Here is a 19,548-nt window from a genome sequence, read left to right on the forward strand (position 1 = left end):
TTCTTGCAATAAAACATTACAAGTCCATGATGAAACTCCAAGTCAAGCATAGGCCAATCATAATAGTCCAATGTCCAAGCAAGAGTCGTAACAAGTCTTCTAAGTCCATCATTAAGTCTCAAAGATTACTCTTTTTGATCTTTTCATTTTGTCATGTTTTTGTTCTTTTCTTTATGGATTGGATAACTGTTGAAAGTATATTTCGTGTCGGGTTTTTGTTATCGTATCCACAGGGATTGTAAGATATCACCGCCGTTCGATGGTTGTATTAATCTTAGCTCAATGTAACAATAGGGTTTTGGTTTTAATCAAGTTATCTTGCATAAAAAGTAATAAATTGCGGTAAAAGTTTTGGTTTGAATAAATGAGAAATATTGTCAAAGTTAGGTTTCAATGATCACTTTGCATGTATTTGCTCGGTCAACAATCTTATAAACTCCTTTAGATGATAAATCATTTCACAAAGTCCTCTCAATATGTTTCTCTCGAACACACATTGTGAGTTTTGCCATTTTGATCCATTGTTTCTCTCGAACACAATCTATCAAAATGACAACTTTTTGGTTCAACCTTATGGTGAACAAAATCATTCATTACTATCTCTAGCTAACAAACAAGTTTGGATGAAAACCTAGGTCAAGAGTCGGTAAACATCTCTCGATCATAAACCAACACAAAGAGTTTTAAATAGAAACAAAGTTTTCATCATATATTTACCATTAAAGATTTTACATATGAGGATCCTTACATTTACACACAAAGCTAGTAATCACCTACATCTAACCTTGACAAATGGATGACTTAGCTACTCATTTTCATGGTAGCTTGGTCGGCAAGTAAGGAAAGAAGGTTGATCAACATCCAAGTCGGATAATCGAAGTTGGATGGGAATCCACCTTCTTTTTGTAGAAGATGGTTCTAAGATGAAGAGAAATGAAAATTAGGGCATAAAAGATCCCCTAGAACAATGCTGTAAAATATCTCTCCAAAGTACAAAAGTGGAAAAAGTTGGTAAAAATGAGGTATGGTGCTCAAAAGTGGCACCTGCTACTTATAGACCTCTGCTGGGCTGTCATGCTCGCTAGGCGAGCAGAATGGCTCGCCTAGCGAGGGTCTAATATGGGCACACAAGGCACCTGCGCCCAGAGAAACAGGGTCTGCTGAACTGTCATGCTCGCCTAGCGAACATACCTTCGCCTAGCGAAGGACACGCTTCAACCTTCGCCCCAGCGAGGTTGAGAGGTTTTGCTACTGGAATGCTCGCTGGGGACTCGCTAGAGCTTCGCCTAGCGAGTGAGTGCTGGCTGCGCTTTTCACCAAAACAGAACGAACTCGCTACCACCTTCGCTGTCAGCTCGCCTGGCGAATTTATTGACAATTTACTGGAGCTTTTCGCTTGGCGCTCGCCTAGCGAACCAGTGCTTCGCCACAGCCCTCGCCTAGCGAGCAGGCTGATGAATGCTTGTTTGCTTTGGTTCCTTTGCCAACTTTCTTGTGTCTTCAATTTCAATTATTTCATGCCTTCTTTCTGCACAATAACACACAAATCAAAGGCACCAAGCTTGTTTATCAATGTAATGCATTTCATCAAAAACCAAGGTGATTTTGACAATTTTAGCAGGGAAATAGAGTGAAAGATGCCCACATATGATAGCTCAAATAAGCACTTTTGGGCATCTAACAACTCTCCCCAACTAGATTCTTGCTTGTCCTCAAGCAAAGTATGCCTCTTGAAGGACAAGAGGATTTGCTTTAAGAAAAAGGTTTCTCCGAAGTTGGATAAACGACTCAAACACAAGCGAAATCCGCATATACAAGTTTCCAACGGTTCGAATAATATAATACACAAGAACTAAAACTTAAATAGCAATGCAAAATATTTATCTATCTACAACAATACTATTCTGAATGAATCATCCTATCTCTCCTCTTCGAATAAGGAATGAAGATTTTACGCGTTTGCAACCGCGGGAATAATCTCACTCTCTAACAAATAATGAAGAAATCAAATAGATTCATACAATGTCTAACAATTATAAATGGTACTGTGGAAGCATAAAGATCACTAAGGGCTTTTCGGTTGAAGCTTGGCTAGGTTAACAAACAAGGGACATTTCTAAGGCCATTGAAACGAAAGTGCCGATGCAAAAGAGACATTCACAGTATTATTCACACATCTCGACTTTGTTTCATTTGTTTCTTATTTGAAACCTTCACAACACATATTCCACAACTCAATTTTTATTTTTCACTATTTTTCTTCCAAGCAAGCATTCATTTTCATTCTTTCTATTTTTGTTCTTTTCTTTCGCATCAAATATACAAAACAGATGTTTCTTTTCTATATTTTCTATACATATATTTTTCTATGCTTGCTCGGTTTTTCTTTTCTTTTTCAAGAGTTGTGGTACTTACCGATTCTTTTTCGTTCTCCCCAACTTATTTCTTACACACCCTAAGTGAATGCTCTTAACTTTTTACGGCAAAAGAACAATAATCAAGATTTTCCGGGTTGTAAAAAAAAAGATTTTTGAGATCTCGCTTTATTTCAAGCCGAGATTCAACTGTTTAAGCTCAAAGGGGTTAACAAATACTCTCTCTGCTCACAGGTAAGTTGTTTTTGGATGTAGTTGTGCTCAAAAGAAAACAAGTGCCTTGATCATTTCTAATTGCTTCCACAATTTCACAATAATAAAAGACAAAGCATGAATCTCATGAATCAACAAAACTTATTAGAATCCAGCATTTAAGTGTACAATGGAGGTTTCCTCACAATTTGTGGTTTTAAGTTCTAGATGAAACATTCATTCAATTATGTTGCAAAAAGACAATATTCAATTTACCAAAAAGAGTAAAGTTCCTAATGCATTCTAAAATTCTAGCCGAAGGTAACCATGTACCTTAGCCTCATTCACTTGTTTATTCTTATCATTGCCATCCAAGCTCGGATGCACCTTCATTGGGTACTTCTTGAGGAGCAACCAATCTAGAAGGGTTTGCCACTCAATCAACCAAAAATTTATTAAACACACAAAATTAAAAACATAAATAAATAACATTAACTGAAAATATAAATTTGTTCATGGGGGACAAAACACCCCAATAGTACAACACCAAAATCAAGATACAAAATCCGAAAATACAAATAGAAATGACATAAAAGCTGGAAAAAAAATACAAAAACTTAACCCACTAAGGGCTCAGGACTCCTCCTCGCTACCGGCCTCAGAACCGGTAGCCTCATCATCAACATCATCATCAGCATCAACATCAGCATCAGCGCCCACCCCCTCACTATAGACAGGCCTGTCCACAGGCCAGTTGGCGTTAAGCAGAAACTGCTCACGTGCCAACAATGCCTGAGCACCGGAGGGGTCAGTCCCTCGCAGTTCTAACCTCTGCATACAGTTGTGCATATCTGTCATGGCTCTCTGGGATGCCGCCATCCACTCAAAACTGTAGTCGCACACAGCTTGGAGGTAGGGATCAAGTCTAGGAGTAGAAGTACCAGGACCATCAGAAGCCCGAGTACTTCCTGAGGCTGCACTGCCACCGGTAGTCTTTGCTCTACAATATTTGGCCATATACCGATCATCGATAGGTGACGGGATCCTTACCTGCCCACGAGACGGAAGTCTCACCCTTGCCTGAACGCATAAACTCATGATCAAACACGGGAAAGCTAGGGTACAATTAACACGAGCCCCCGACTTAAGCCCGCTCTCGACCACGGACTTCAGCTCATTTGCGATGATCCTCGCCACATCGATCTCGACATTGGTGAGGATGGAATGGACCAAATGTGCCACTGGGATCGGCACAGTAGAGGTGTGTGATTTAGGCTGGATGTTGGTCAATACCAAGAGCAGTATCAGTTGAGCCATCGGAGTCATGTCCTCCCGGTGATACCTCATTGGAACCCCAGATGGGTTCGGCTCAACAGATTTCCCTGGTAAAAGCAGGGCGGTAGTAATGGCAGGAACATCACGGTGAAGCCGTAGGTCAATGTGGTATTGGTCTCTCTCATCAGCTCCCAGCTGGAGCGGTTCCCCAAGGATTCGGTTGATAGCATCCCGGTCAAATGGAATTGGACGCCCGGCAACTCTAGATACCCAAGTAAAGGGCTCGTCGTCGTCGGGTAGTGCGTTAGCATAAAATTCACGCACTGTCGCTATGTCGTAATGCTCTAAGGGATTAATCAACCGATCCCATTTCTTCGCGTCAATCAACCCGGCAAAATTTCTGTTCGTGCCCTGAGGGTTGATTAGAAATCGCTTTTCTGGAAGTATTTTTCGCTTCTCCAGAGCGATGTACCGTGCAGCCTGTTTTGGACCGACAAACTTGTCGGTATCGAATTGAATAGGCACGATCCGGGAAGTAGCTGCTCCCTTTCTTTTCTTACCCGCTCCAGACCTTGACTACATTCTGCAAAATATGAGAGGAAACAACACACACCAAACAAACAGATTAGACATCAAAGCATAATTTAAAAGACTGCCATGCTCGCTGCTGCTTCGCCTAGCGAAGTGGCAGCGAACGCTCGCCCCAGGCTCGCCTAGCGAGTGCTAGCGAACCTTACGGGTTTTGGGGTTTTTCAGCATGTTCAGAGATTCTCCCCCAAAACACATACTCAATTGGTTCTAACATCAGAACCTAATGATATATCAAGTAAATAATCGTTCTATGCTATTGGGGATTACCTATTTGCATGCAAAACCTAAAAATCCCCAATTCCTAAACCTAAAATCCCAATTTGCAAAACCCTAAATACCACATGCAAAGCTAAAGTTTCCCATACTCCACTCATCCTAATTGCTATTCATATTGGAAATTTAGAATTCAAACAACAAGAAAAATGTAGTAGGGCAAACCTTAGTTACACGGATTCGGAAATGTGAAGAGAGTAGAGTTAGCAAATGACCGAATAGAGCAAGTGTTGGTGATAGAGATGCAAATGAGAGAGTGTGAAGAGCTTATCAAAAATTCCTCAGCAGAGCCGTACAGAAATTTTTTGAGTTTGGGGCAAAATGGTTGCCCTGCTGAGATTTAAATACAAACTGTCATGCAGCGCTCGCTGCTGCCTCGCCTAGCGAGCAGCTAGCGAACCTGCTCGCTACTGCCTTCGCCTAGCGAGCTGCAAGCGAGCATGACAGCAAGTGCTTTTTTCAAATGCAGCACTTGCAAGTTCATTCAGAACAGTTTTATCATAAGGTAACCCAACACAACACAACACAAAAACAATAAATACTTACAATGTTGGGGTGCCTCCCAACAAGCGCTTGTTTAACGTCGGCTAAGCTCGACGGTGCGATGCTCACAGAGGAGCATCGAGCGGTAGAGCACAGCTCTCGCGATCCACATGACCGCCGAGATAAATTTTCAATCGTTGGCCATTCACTGTCCAACTATCTTTCTGGTCTATGTCTTCAATGATAATAGCCCCATATTCCTTTACTTCTTTCACCCGAAATGGCCCCGACCATTTTGATTTCAACTTCCCGGGAAACAATTTCAACCGGGAGTTGAACAATAGGACCAATTGTCCGGGCACAAATTCTTTGTTACGGAGCTTCTTGTCGTGATACTTCTTTGCCTTTTCCTTGTACAACCAACTTGAGTGGTATGCGGCATTGCGCATCTCCTCCAACTCCAGTAGTTGCACTTTCCTTTTGTTACCGGCCAACTCATGTTCAAAATTTAAAAACTTTAGGGCCCACAAGGCCTTGTGCTCCAATTCAACCGGCAAATGGCAAGTTTTACCAAATACCAATTGAAAGGGAGTTAGGCCAATTGGAGCTTTAAAGGCCGTACGGTAGGCCCATAATGCTTCGTCCAATTTTTGGGACCACTCCTTTTTTGAATTAGACACGGTTTTTTCGAGGATTCTCTTAATCTCTCGATTAGAGACCTCAGCTTGCCCGTTAGCCTGAGGGTGGTACGGAGTTGTCACCCTATGTGATACACCGTAGTGTTTTAAAATAGTTTCCAAAGGTGCATTACAAAAGTGTGACCCTCCGTCACTTATCAACACTCGGGGGGTTCCGAAACGTGAAAATATGTTTTTCTTCAAAAAATTTATCACCGTTTTCGCATCCGCCCGAGGTGAGGCAATCGCCTCAACCCACTTAGAGACATAATCGACAGCGACAAGCATGTACTCATTCCCATAAGAGGGTGGGAAAGGTCCTACAAAATCTATGCCCCAACAATCAAATACTTCCACTTCTTGGATATTTTGGAGAGGCATCTCATCTCTCTTACCTATCCCACCGCTTCTTTGGCAACTGTCACAACTTTGCGCATGGGTATGTGCGTCTTTGAAAATAGTTGGCCAATAAAATCCCGATTGAAGAATTTTAGTGGCCGTTCTAACCCCATTATAATGTCCGCCATAAGGCGAGTTGTGACAATGCCAAAGGATGCTCTGGGCTTCATCACCAGTTACGCATCTCCTTAATAGGTTATCACTACCCAACTTAAACAAGTATGGGTCATCCCAAACATAATACTTCGCATCCGAAAGGAACTTCCTTTTTTGGTTCGAAGTTAGGTCGGCAGGCACAAAACCACTAGCCTTGTGGTTCGCAAAGTCTGCAAACCACGGCCTAACTTGAACCTTAAACAATTTTTCATCAGGAAATTCTTCCCGGATTTCCTTTTCAGACGCGGTAACCTCCACGTTCACTAATCGGGATAAATGATCCGCTACCAAGTTTTCCGACCCCTTCTTGTCTTTGATTTCCACATCGAATTCTTGTAACAAGAGGATCCAACGGATGAGCCTTTGCTTCGAATCCGGTTTGGTTAGCAGATATTTAATCGCCGCGTGGTCGGTATACACAACGACTTTAGACCCTATAAGATAAGACCTAAACTTTTCTAGCGCATACACTATTGCAAGTAGTTCTTTTTCCGTTGTGGCATAATTTATTTGAGCCTCGTTAAGAACCTTACTCGCATAATGTATCGCATGGAAAGTTTTGTCTTTTCTTTGGCCAAGTACCGCTCCAACAGCATAGTCACTCGCGTCACACATTAGTTCAAAATTTTCATTCCAATCGGGAGCGACTATTATTGGAGCGGTAACCAATTTTTCTTTTAAAACCTCAAAAGCTTGCAAACAATCTTCGGTGAAGAGAAATACCTGGTCCTTGGCGAGCAAATTGCTCAAAGGCTTAGCCACCTTTGAGAAGTCCTTGATAAAGCGTCGGTAGAACCCCGCGTGCCCCAAAAAGCTACGGATGCCCTTCACATTTACCGGAGGGGGTAATTTTTCAATCACTTCAACCTTAGCTCTATCCACTTCAAGCCCCCTTCTAGAGACTTTGTGGCCTAGCACGATCCCCTCGGTCACCATGAAGTGACACTTCTCCCAATTAAGCACCAAATTGGTTTTCACACATCTTTCTAACACCGTCTTCAAATTTGCCAAGCATAGACTAAACGTCCCACCAAATACCGAGAAGTCATCCATGAAGACTTCCATTGTTTTCTCTATCAGATCGGCAAAAATGGCTTGGACACATCATTGGAAGGTCGCCGGTGCATTGCACAGCCCAAAGGGCATTTTTCGGTATGCGAACACTCCAAACGGACACGTGAAAGCCGTCTTCTCATGATCAACCGGGTCAACCGCAATTTGGTTGTACCCGGAGTAGCCGTCCAAAAAACAATAGTATTGTTGGCCCGATAGTCTTTCGAGCATTTGATCCATAAATGGGAGTGGAAAATGGTCCTTTCGAGTCGCGGTATTCAACCGTCTATAATCTATACACATTCTCCACCCCGTTGCAACTTTAGTGGGGATCAATTCATCCTTTTCATTCCGGATTACGGTAATTCCATCCTTCTTCGGAACCACGTGCACGGGACTAACCCATGGACTATCCGAGATCGGGTAAATCATTCCCGCATCCAATAGCTTCACCACTTCCTTTCTTACAACCTCCTTCATCGTAGGATTTAAGCGGCGTTGTGGTTGAGCCACCGGCTTAAAATCTTCCTCCATCAAAATCTTGTGCATACAATAGGATGGACTAATTCCTTTTAGATCGGAAAGAATCCAACCCATTGCTTCTTGATTTGTTTTTAGCACAACGATTAGACGGGCTTCTTCTTCGTTTGTCAAAAGGTTGCTTATGATGACTGGCTTTGCCTCGGTCTCATCTAGGAACACATATTTCAAAGTAGAGGGTAGCACTTTCAATTCAATTGGCGCTTTTTCGTCAATAACCTCCTTTTTCAAGTTTTCCTCCTCTACTTCCCATGGTTGTAGGTCGTCTAAACTATCAAGTTACTTTAAGCATTCCTCAAGAGCTAGCTCTTCTTCAACAGTGAAAACCTCCAATGAGTCGTCAAGAGCTAACTCCATAGGAGATATCTCATGAATATGCTTTGAAACCTCCATAATAGCGTCTTCGATCACATCGATGCGGAAGCTATCATTTCTATCTTTTGAATGCTTCATTGCCTCGAATAGATCGAATGTCACTTCCTCATTTTGAACTCTCACCTTCATTAAACCGTCATCAACATCTATCATCATTCGCGCGGTCTTCATGAACGGTCGGCCCAAGATGAGCGGAGCATCATCATCTTCCTCCATATCAATAACAATAAAATCAACCGGGAAAAAGAATTTGTCGACCTTCACCAAAACATCTTGGGCTACGCCATGAGGATGGGTCGTCGACTTATCCGCCAATTGCAACGTCATTCGGATGGACTTAATCTCAATGTTGCCAAGCCTCTTGATAATTGACAAAGGTATAAGATTAATGCTCGACCCCAAGTCAATAAGTCCCTTCCCGACATACACGTCACCAATTTTAACCGGCAATGTAACTCTTCCCGGATCAACCTCTTTCTTAGGAAGCGTCCTTTGAATAATGGCACTACAGCTCGCATCAAGGACGATGGTCTCCGGTTCCGTATACCTCCGCTTTTTGGTTAGTATGTCCTTCATGAATTTGGCATACTTGGGCATTTGTTCCAAGGCTTCGGCAAACGGAATGTTGATTTGCAACTGTTTAAAAATATCCATGAACCGGGCGTAATGCCGTTCATTCTCCCTTTTTTGGAAGGAGCATGAGGATAAGGAAGGTTTTGGATAGGAGTAGCGCTCACTACCTCCTTTCCCTTTGCAATTCTAGCACTCTTCCATCTAGGCTTTTTCACTACCTCCCTTATTACCTCATCACTTGTATTTTTCCCCATCTCCACACCTTTTTCTTTTTCAACTTCACCATTATTTTTATTCTTTTCAACTTCTTCTCCCTCACTCCACTCTCCTACTTCACCATCAACATTTTCCTCCACTATTTCCTCCTCAATTTCTTTTTCTTTCTCTCTTTGTTCACTCTCAACTCTTTTTTTATTCTCACTACCCAACTCCCTCCCACTTCTCGTCATAATCGCCTTACAATGTGCATTAGGATTTGTTTGCGTGTTTGCCGAAAAGGAAGGACCGGTTTGTTGTTCCGCGAGTTGCTTAGCAAGTTGCCCAACTTGAGTCTCGAGATTCTTTATGGCCGCGTCATTGCTCTTTTGGTTAGCCATTGACATTTGCATGAATTGCGTCAATGTCTCTTCCAATTTAGAAGTTACGACCGGCGGTTGTTGAGGTTGAGGTTGATAAGGATTTTGGGGAGGGTTTTGACGGCTAGAAGAACCACCTCCATAACCTTGGTTATGGTAATAGTTACTCCTAGGTTGGAACCCTTGGTTCCCTTGGAATTGTTGTTGTTGATTTTGAGGGTGCGGTTGATAAGGTTGTTGTTGTTGTTGTTGTCTCGGTTGATAATCCCGTTGATTGGCCATGTAGTTTACTTCGTCAAAACCGGGAGGTGGACAAAATCCGGTGTCATGTTCACCTTTACAAAGTTCACAACAAGCTATTTGTTTAACTTTTGACGGTTCTCTTAACTCTTTGATTTGTTGCGTTAAGAGTTCCACTTGTTGTGAGATGAGCTTGTTTTGGGCAAGGATGGCATCGTTCGTCCCTAGCTCAAGCACTCCCGCCTTCTTCAAAGAATTTCCTCGACTTTGACTCTGAAGATCATTCAAAGCCATTCGATTTATAATGTTTGTGGCTTCTTCGGCACTTTTTGACAATAAAGAGCCACCCGAGGTAGCATCCAACAACGTTTTGCAGTTTGGTTGAAGTCCATTTCTGAAGATATGGATTTGAGTCATTTCATCAAATCCATGCCCTTTACATTTCCGAAGCATGGACTTGAATCTTTCCCACGCTTCATTCAAAGATTCACTGGTTCCTTGTGAAAACACCGAGATGGCCGTCTTGGATTCCATGAACCGATTATGGGAGAAGAATCTTTCGATGAATTTCTCTTCTAACACGTTCCAGTCTGTCATTACGGCTGGTGTTTGATCTAGGTACCAATCCTTTGCTTTACCAAGCAAAGCGTGGGGAAATAATCGTCTGAACAACGGAAGCTCCTGAGCCTGATCCACTCCGGCAGCCAATGCTATCTCATAAAATTTTGTGAGAAAAGCAAATGGGTCTTCATGGTCCATTCCGGTGAATGGACTTCCATATAATGGATTTAGAGTTCCCGTTTTCATCTCAGCTTGCCTTCCGGTGTGGTTGGCAAACTGAGCGGTGTTCCTTGGACTATTGATGCATGGAGTAGAAATAGGTGGTGGTGGTTGTGGCTCCATGTTTGGTATGAATGGTGGTGGATTTGTGGTTGAAGAACTTTCTCCTTGCTCTTGGCGTTGTGTAGCCTGTTGCCTCCTACGTCTCGTTTTGCTATTGAGCCTCCTTGCGGTTCTCTCGATCTCAGGATCAAAAAGAAGTTCGTCCACAGGGATTTGCCCTCGCATAAAACGTAAGCTGCACACTAAACCAAACAAATTACAAGCACAAGTCAAAAATTCACAAGCTAAAACTTAAACAACCATTGCGATGCTCGCAATATCAATTTACAATCCCCGGCAACGGCGCCATTTTGTTGAAAGTATATTTCGTGTCGGGTTTTTGTTATCGTATCCACAGGGATTGTAAGATATCACCGCCGTTCGATGGTTGTATTAATCTTAGCTCAATGTAACAATAGGGTTTTGGTTTTAATCAAGTTATCTTGCATAAAAAGTAATAAATTGCGGTAAAAGTTTTGGTTTGAATAAATGAGAAATATTGTCAAAGTTAGGTTTCAATGATCACTTTGCATGTATTTGCTCGGTCAACAATCTTATAAACTCCTTTAGATGATAAATCATTTCACAAAGTCCTCTCAATATGTTTCTCTCGAACACACATTGTGAGTTTTGCCATTTTGATCCATTGTTTCTCTCGAACACAATCTATCAAAATGACAACTTTTTGGTTCAACCTTATGGTGAACAAAATCATTCATTACTATCTCTAGCTAACAAACAAGTTTGGATGAAAACCTAGGTCAAGAGTCGGTAAACATCTCTCGATCATAAACCAACACAAAGAGTTTTAAATAGAAACAAAGTTTTCATCATATATTTACCATTAAAGAGTTTACATATGAGGATCCTTACATTTACACACAAAGCTAGTAATCACCTACATCTAACCTTGACAAATGGATGACTTAGCTACTCATTTTCATGGTAGCTTGGTCGGCAAGTAAGGAAAGAAGGTTGATCAACATCCAAGTCGGATAATCGAAGTTGGATGGGAATCCACATTCTTTTTGTAGAAGATGGTTCTAAGATGAAGAGAAATGAAAATTAGGGCATAAAAGATCCCCTAGAACAATGCTGTAAAATATCTCTCCAAAGTACAAAAGTGGAAAAAGTTGGTAAAAATGAGGTATGGTGCTCAAAAGTGGCACCTGCTACTTATAGACCTCTGCTGGGCTGTCATGCTCGCTAGGCGAGCAGAATGGCTCGCCTAGCGAGGGTCTAATATGGGCACATAAGGCACCTGCGCCCAGAGAAACAGGGTCTGCTGAACTGTCATGTTCGCCTAGCGAACATACCTTCGCCTAGCGAAGGACACGCTTCAACCTTCGCCCCAGCGAGGTTGAGAGGTTTTGCTACTGGAATGCTCGCTGGGGACTCGCTAGAGCTTCGCCTAGCGAGTGAGTGCTGGCTGCGCTTTTCACCAAAACAGAACGAACTCGCTACCACCTTCGCTGTCAGCTCGCCTGGCGAATTTATTGACAATTTACTGGAGCTTTTCGCTTGGCGCTCGCCTAGCGAACCAGTGCTTCGCCACAGCCCTCGCCTAGCGAGCAGGCTGATGAATGCTTGTTTGCTTTGGTTCCTTTGCCAACTTTCTTGTGTCTTCAATTTCAATTATTTCATGCCTTCTTTCTGCACAATAACACACAAATCAAAGGCACCAAGCTTGTTTATCAATGTAATGCATTTCATCAAAAACCAAGGTGATTTTGACAATTTTAGCAGGGAAATAGAGTGAAAGATGCCCACATATGATAGCTCAAATAAGCACTTTTGGGCATCTAACAATAACAATAATTAACTACAAAGTTAAAGCAATAACAAGCATGCATAAAGATGAGGTAAAATGATAATGATGGAGTAGATGATGATGATGATGATGGATAAGAGTTAGAATGCATAAGATGAATTACAAAATATAAATGACAATGATAGAAACTAGAACATGGTATAAATGACAAGGATAATAATGTTAGTAGTTAGATGAAGAATGAGAAGTTAGAGAGTAAATCCAAACAATCACATTATGATCATTTGTCCATAAATCAAAGGACTCAAAATATGATACACAAAGGGATAACTTATCATCAATTCAAAGTGTCAAAAATGATCATTTATCAACATGTTTGAACTGAAGAAGATTGAATCAACCAAAGGACCATATATCAGTGATTGAAAATATGGAAGACATAATCAACCAAACAATTTCTCAATGATCAGATAAAAAGATGAACAAAAATAAATAAATAAATCAATTTAAACAGAAATAAAATGATTTAAACCCTTGATTTAAAAAAGGGAAATTAATAATAGAAATAATAAAAAATAAAAACGTCAAAACGAAAGAAATATTAAAATGTCTAAACTATTAAAAATATAATAGAAAATAAAAATGAAAATCAAAAGAAAACAAAATAAATAAAATAAAAAGAAATTGAATTTTAAAAATATAAAATGGGGTGTATGTGAAAACCAGATGTGAGAGAAGCAAAAACACAAGCCCAAACGTGTAAAGCCCAACAAAAACAAAGGTTGGAAAAAAATCACGCGTGGACCTTCAGAGGATCACAACCTTCTGATTCAGATCACACGCGCGTGATTCAAAGGCTCACATCGTGATCATGGCCATTAGATGGAATGACCTGGTCAATTCAACAAAACAGAGGGACACAATTCAAAGTCAACCCCTAGCTCACAAGTCAAAGCGCATATAAAGCTTAATCAGATTTTAAATTCAAAATTAAGACACACGCCAATGTGTCATTGGTCTAATTTAAATCTCCCACCAAAATTTCAAAAACACGAGGGTTTTTTCAAATTGTGTTTATGAAAATGAATACTATAGTACCCTATTCATTGTCATCCCTATTCAAAAATGCATTTTCAATTTGTTAAATGCATTTTTAGAACCTACTTAACCACAAAAAAAATGCATAAACTTATGTTTCATATTGAATAAAAAAACATCTAATATTTTGTCATAATTATTGTATAAAATCTTTTAAAAAGAGAGAAAATCCATAAATTTAAACATAATTTAGCCTCCAATTTAATTGTCGGGTATTAGAAGTATATGTAAACCGTAGACAATTCACTATGCACAATGTTGAAATGTCAATAGAGTAGTTGAAGTTTTACTTGGTATTTTATTATAGTAAGACGAGCACTAAAAGCAAAGAGAGAAACCAATGATATGAGGATCCCAAGATATATTTTCAAATTATTTTTTTTTTAAATTGAAGTGAAACTTAATGTAAATTTAGATGTGTTTTGATGCGATCAAAATGCGTCTGAAAATATATTACCGTATTTTGTAAGAGATGGATCCGGATATGTATCTCCGAATCAATTTATCTCAAAATGAGTTTCTTTGTTAGGAATATATTGGATGCACACATATAATAAATTCAGAAATGCATATCCGAACTAAATCTTAGAAAAAAAATAGCTTAAGACTCAGTTTGAACAAATTTTGATGTGTAAAGGATACATCCAAAGATGCATTTTCAAAATCAGAAAGGTATTTTCAGATTTTTCATAATGTGTAGAGTGGAATTAGATTAGTCCAAGCTTCACCCTCTCTGTTTCCAGCCCAACCCTTTCAATTTAATCCTCCACAGGTCCCCGTTATGTATAGATTTCAAGGTTTGTTTGGTCTTAATCAAGGAGAGCTCTATTTGTAAGTAGTAACCGTGCAAACAAATGGCTGTACTAATTCCTAAGTAATAAAACTACATAAATTGGATCTTCAGCTACCAAATGGCGAACAAGTCTTGGATATCAAAATAGGATAATGTTGCGTACAGCTCGAGCCTGACCACTCTTTTGGTTCTTTACTAAAAAAAAAGACATCGTTTTTATTTTAAAAATAACCCTTAATGTGAACTGAGCTCACAAACAATCGAGCTTTTTGCAATAAATCTCATCTAAAGTCATCAATAATGCTCCTAACCAGAGCTAGCTCAAATGGTGAATAATTAGAACACAATCACATCAACAAATATCAAGCTCCTTCTCCTTCAACTAACACGAACAATGACCTGCCACCCAGCTTTTCTCTCCCCTGAAATAAGCCAAAAGCATGAGAAATATTTATAACAATGAATTTTCATTCGCAGCATGCAAGATTTAGCACTCGGTATTCATGTAATGTACTTGAGCAGCTATTATCAACACTTATAATCTATCATAATTACATACTTCGAAACATTATCAAAGTAAAAGGTCAGAGGACAAGCCTAATTAGATACATTCTCACTAATAAGAGCAACACTTCAAGGGTAAGAAACTCTAACAAACCATGGAAGGTAATTGCTAGTAGAGAGGAGTTTATGTGCTTTTGTACTATTTTTAATTCGTACATTATAGATCAAAGGAAAGCAGCAATCAAATCCACACCAGAATCAAGGGAACATAATGGACTAACGAGACATTCTTGGTTGGATATGATACATATTCAGTAAACTGATAAAATCTAGTTGGTTTGGAGAAAACTTATTAGGTGGTACTTAAATTAGAAAATGGGTTCAGTGCACAAACTCCTCTGTAGACCGTGTCTATGCAATAATATTTTAGATGTCTCACAATAAACAAAATTTGAACATATAATTCACGTTTTACCACGACCATTTTTTAGTTCTGCTTATGTTGCTTGAGTTTCAGAAATGCAAGCTGACTTACAAAGATATCAGCCATCCAAATTCCAGAATTCATTTAACTAATGAAAAATATGAAATTAAAAGCTTTAAAAAGTATCACGTGTGTAAGAAATAAATTGAGCCAAACATCTAGGTAAGGTTGTACCTTTAACTCCGGTAGTTCAATCACACAAGCACACTCAACAACATTCACCCCAACACGTTCTGCAATAAAGAGAAAATAAACAGAATAACTGAGAATGTATCAAAAACCAGAAGTTAAGCACTGAACATAGAAAATAATGTGCTTCATATTAAAAATGTTAATAGAAATACAGTTGTTGTGGCAGATCAAAGGATACTATTAGATTCATCACCAGATATGAGGCACAATTGTCTCCACATTAAAGGAACATCATACATACATTACTTCTCTGAATGTAAAAACAAATAGAAAGAAGAAAGAAAATCATGAAATCTACGAACATTGATAGGATGGTCTTTTTTTATTCACTAGGAAAGCCTAAGCTCATATCTGATATTTTGACAACTTAAAAAGATTTCTTTGATCCTCAAACAAAACTGCAAATCATCTTCTAATATAAGATACAAAACAAACTTCCAGCCCACAGCACTTAGCTTAAAAGAGATAGACCTGTCATACGAAACTAAACAAAGAAACGGGTATCTAGGTACCCCCACTCATACATAGCTGTTAAACAAAAGAAGAATTAATCTCCCCTACATTCATGTAATGGATTTTTCTTTGTCAATAAAGCAGTCGTATTGGCGAGTTTACCTAGTAGCTTAATCGCAGCATTTAAGGTTCCACCAGTGGCTATAAGATCATCTATGACTAAGGCTCTTTCTCCAGCTTGTACAGCCCCTACGTGCATTTCTATTTTGTCAGTTCCATACTCCAAAGAATACTCTTCTGAGATAACCTCTCCTGAAAAGATAATTGAAACACAACCATTCAAACAAATCAAAGATCTTCCCCATCACAGAAACTGCTAGAGCTATCAACATTAGCACAGTGAATTACAGTACTTAGAATTAGAATACCATGTGAAATTCAGAGGTTCAAAGATCTCAAATCAAAATAGTTTGCTATGTAGGAAGTTCTGAAGAAGCTATATGCATATAAATGTTAAAGACAATTGTGCAAAACATATACCTGGCAACTTTTTGGGTTTCCTCATTGGAACAAATTTTGCTCCGATCGCCAATGCAATTGGTGGGCCAAAAATAAAGCCCCTTGCTTCAACGCCTGCATTATGTCATAAATAAAGCCATCAGATACAAATCAGTTACTTGATTTGAGAAGATTCAAAAACAGAATTAAAAGAAACTGAAGCATCTAGAGTTCTAAAATATTTAAGACTAGAGTAGTTAAGCTACTGTTAAGCTATAACAGAATGTAATCTAATCTGTTATTACAGTGATTGTTACAGCTTCAGCTTAGTTTCTGACCATATCTATAAATCTCATGTGTAAAAGGGTTTAGGGCAATGGTAAAAACATAAACAGAAGGAAAATTGTACATTAAAAGTTATGATAAATTCACAAAGACCAAGCAAACAGAAACACAAATTGCCAAAAAAAATAGGGTAGAATTGAAGAATACCTGCAACAACAGAAATGTTTTGATCTCTGTACCTCTCAACAAACAAATCAATGGTATCCTTGAAAGCCTTTGTATCGAGAAGCAGTGTGGTTATATCCTGAAACATAATCCCTAACAATGGAGAAAAAATGAGCCATATCAATTATCATACAGCGAAAAACAAAGAGTGAAAATCTATGGATCGGGAAAAAAGAGAGAGTATTGACCTGGCTTGGGAAAGTCGGGGATGATACGGATCGCAGATGAGATTCCAGCTATACGCGGGTCTTGAACTTGAGAATCCTTTGAAGCCATTGCTGGAACTTGCGGAGAGTCACTCGCTGATCAACAAAAGAAGATTACGTTAGAGAGAGAGGGAGAGAGAGAGAGAGAGAGAGAGAGAGAGGGAGGGAGAGAGAGAGTACATGAAGTAGTGGAACGCAGGGGTCGTAAACGAATCAGAGATGAAGTTGAATTTGCGATCGCTACGGAGTGTGGTGGGAATCTAAGACAAGGGGGGAGAGTAATAGTGACGGCTGCTCCAAACAACGAATGGGAGGAACACAACAAAAGCCTACTTGATTGCATTCTCTCTTGCTTCACTTTACTACATGATCACTTTCCTAATACTCCCTTCCTACCAAAATAATTTATTTATAAAAAAAATACAAAATGATTCAATTTCTTTTAATTGAAGAGGAAATTTAAAAATGTCTAGTTATATCAGCTTAGTTGATAGTTATTGTATATTTCGAGTAAAGGGAAGCGAGTAAATCGGATAAGTATAAACCTTGCATAGGTCAAAACTCGGTCAGGGTTCATATAATCGCAAAGCAAGCACATCAGAATTGGACTCGTAATAAACTCTGACAGAAGAATAAGGTGGTCCCGACCTTATGATCGGTGTTAGGAAGTCATATGAACAGTCATAAGAGATTGTTATGAAATACCTCTATGATTGCATGAGAGTTGCATAAACTTAGGGAAAAGACGTTATGTGATGATTATAAAGGATGACGTACGCTACCTAGAGTCACCTTAATGAGGGGTATGAAGAAGCACCTCTTTAAGGGTCATTGATGGATGAAGGAGTATAAAAAAAGACTTCCTCCGTGAGAAGAAGGAAAACCAAGAGACCAATATACCTCATAACAAAATCTCGTGTTTGAGGATGAGGGTGTGCACTAGGATTAGTTCTTTGTGCTAGGGTTTTTGTTGAGTCTTTATTTCTTGTATTCCACACTAATGTTATCATTCATATCATAAGGCTTAGTGTTGGTTTGTTTTAGTTGAGTTGTATTCAACATTCATCATTATGTGTATTGATGTTGATCACTTGGGATTAGTGATTGAGAGAAAGTGAGATAGAGTTCTCATATTTAGGGGGGGACCTAAATATAAAGACATTGGGGGTAGAATTAAGAAAAGGGGCAATGAACAATGGGCTTGTACATATAAGATACTTTGTACTAATTCTATTAGAATAATGGATTTCCTTTCTTGGGTAGAGTGTCCTTTAGACGTAGGTGTTGTTTGTATCGAATAAGGTTACCAATCTCTTGTATTATTTTATTGATTTCACCTTGTTTTTATTGTTGTTGTCTTATTTTATTTATTATGGTATAACTAGTTGGACTAGGTTTCCCAACGTCGTGTCAAACATCTGTCTATTGATGAATAAAATGTCAATTGGTATCAGAGCATGCATCTTGTTCTGTTTGGGTGAGGTCCATGGAATATTTTTTTTGTTCATATGGACAACACAAAGGATGGAGGGTCTATCAACAGACCACCTATTTTGGATGACACCAGTTATGATTATTGGAAATCTAAGTTGGTTCCCTTTCTTAAATCCATAGACAACAAAATTTGGAAGGTTGTGGTAAAAGGGTGGAAATACCCTGTGACTGTTTCTCAAGATGGAACATTAGACTTAAAGCCAGAAGTATGATGGGCTGGTGCAGAAGATAATGAAGCTCTTGGAAACTCGAAGGATTTGAATGTTATTTTCAATGGGGTTAACAAGAACATGTTTAAATTGATCATCACATGTACTGAAGCTAAAGAGGGTCGAGAGATTCTCACGACTGCTCATGAAGGCAGGTCCAAGGTTATGATGTCAAGGTTGCAGCTCCTCACAACACAACTTGAGAATCTAAGAATGAAAGAAGATGAATCCATCTTTGACTTCAACATCAGACTGCGTGTTATTGCCAATACTTATTTTTCTTTAGGAGAGAAGATGTCTGAAGAAAAGCTGGCAAGAAATCCTAAGATCTCTTCCCAAGAAGTTTGATATTAAGATCTCTGCAATTGAAGAATCCCAATACCTTAGCAGCATCAAAATTAATGAACTCATTGGTTCTTTACAAACCTTTGGGAGATCCTTGAATGATAGATCTGAAAAGAAGAACAAAATCATAACTTTTGTGCCTAACACTTAAGAGGATGGAAATCATGGTGAAAGCCTGTCTGATGTTATAGGACTTATTGGAAGAAAGTTCAACAAATCCTTGAGAAGGCTAGAAAGACAATAGAGGATAAATGTCCTAGATAAGAGATCTATCATCAGTCCCCTGAACGAGAGCCCAGATGATCAAACATCCAACAAAGGTAAAAGAGCTC

General features: G+C 39.3%; 1 protein-coding gene across 1 annotated transcript; it reads right to left on the reverse strand.

Annotated features, from left to right (window-relative positions):
- Window positions 1-14,433: 14,433 nt before the first annotated feature.
- LOC127088027 (adenine phosphoribosyltransferase 4) lies at window positions 14,434-17,551 on the reverse strand. The gene is made up of 7 exons (XM_051028939.1): window positions 17,349-17,551; window positions 17,151-17,264; window positions 16,945-17,055; window positions 16,495-16,587; window positions 16,117-16,266; window positions 15,484-15,542; window positions 14,434-14,743 (listed from the first exon to the last, which is right to left on the reverse strand). Exons 1-7 carry the CDS (start codon window positions 17,509-17,511, stop codon window positions 14,684-14,686), a joined length of 750 nt encoding a protein of 249 aa, XP_050884896.1. The 5' UTR covers window positions 17,512-17,551; the 3' UTR covers window positions 14,434-14,683.
- Between the last annotated feature and the right edge of the window lie 1,997 nt (window positions 17,552-19,548).

This window comes from Lathyrus oleraceus, chromosome 5 (assembly GCF_024323335.1).
Source record: "Lathyrus oleraceus cultivar Zhongwan6 chromosome 5, CAAS_Psat_ZW6_1.0, whole genome shotgun sequence".
Lineage (NCBI taxonomy): Eukaryota > Viridiplantae > Streptophyta > Magnoliopsida > Fabales > Fabaceae > Lathyrus > Lathyrus oleraceus.

Bases quoted from the DNA above. Each gene is read 5' to 3' on its own strand.
- LOC127088027 (XM_051028939.1), bottom strand. From the start codon at position 17,511: ATGCAATCAAGTAGGCTTTTGTTGTGTTCCTCCCATTCGTTGTTTGGA. The intron at 17,265-17,348 runs GTACTCTCTCTC...TTTGTTGATCAG, and splicing joins CCTGCGTTCCACTACTTCAT to CGAGTGACTCTCCGCAAGTT. The intron at 14,744-15,483 runs GTACAACCTTAC...GGCTTATTTCAG, and splicing joins TTGAACTACCGGAGTTAAAG to GGGAGAGAAAAGCTGGGTGG.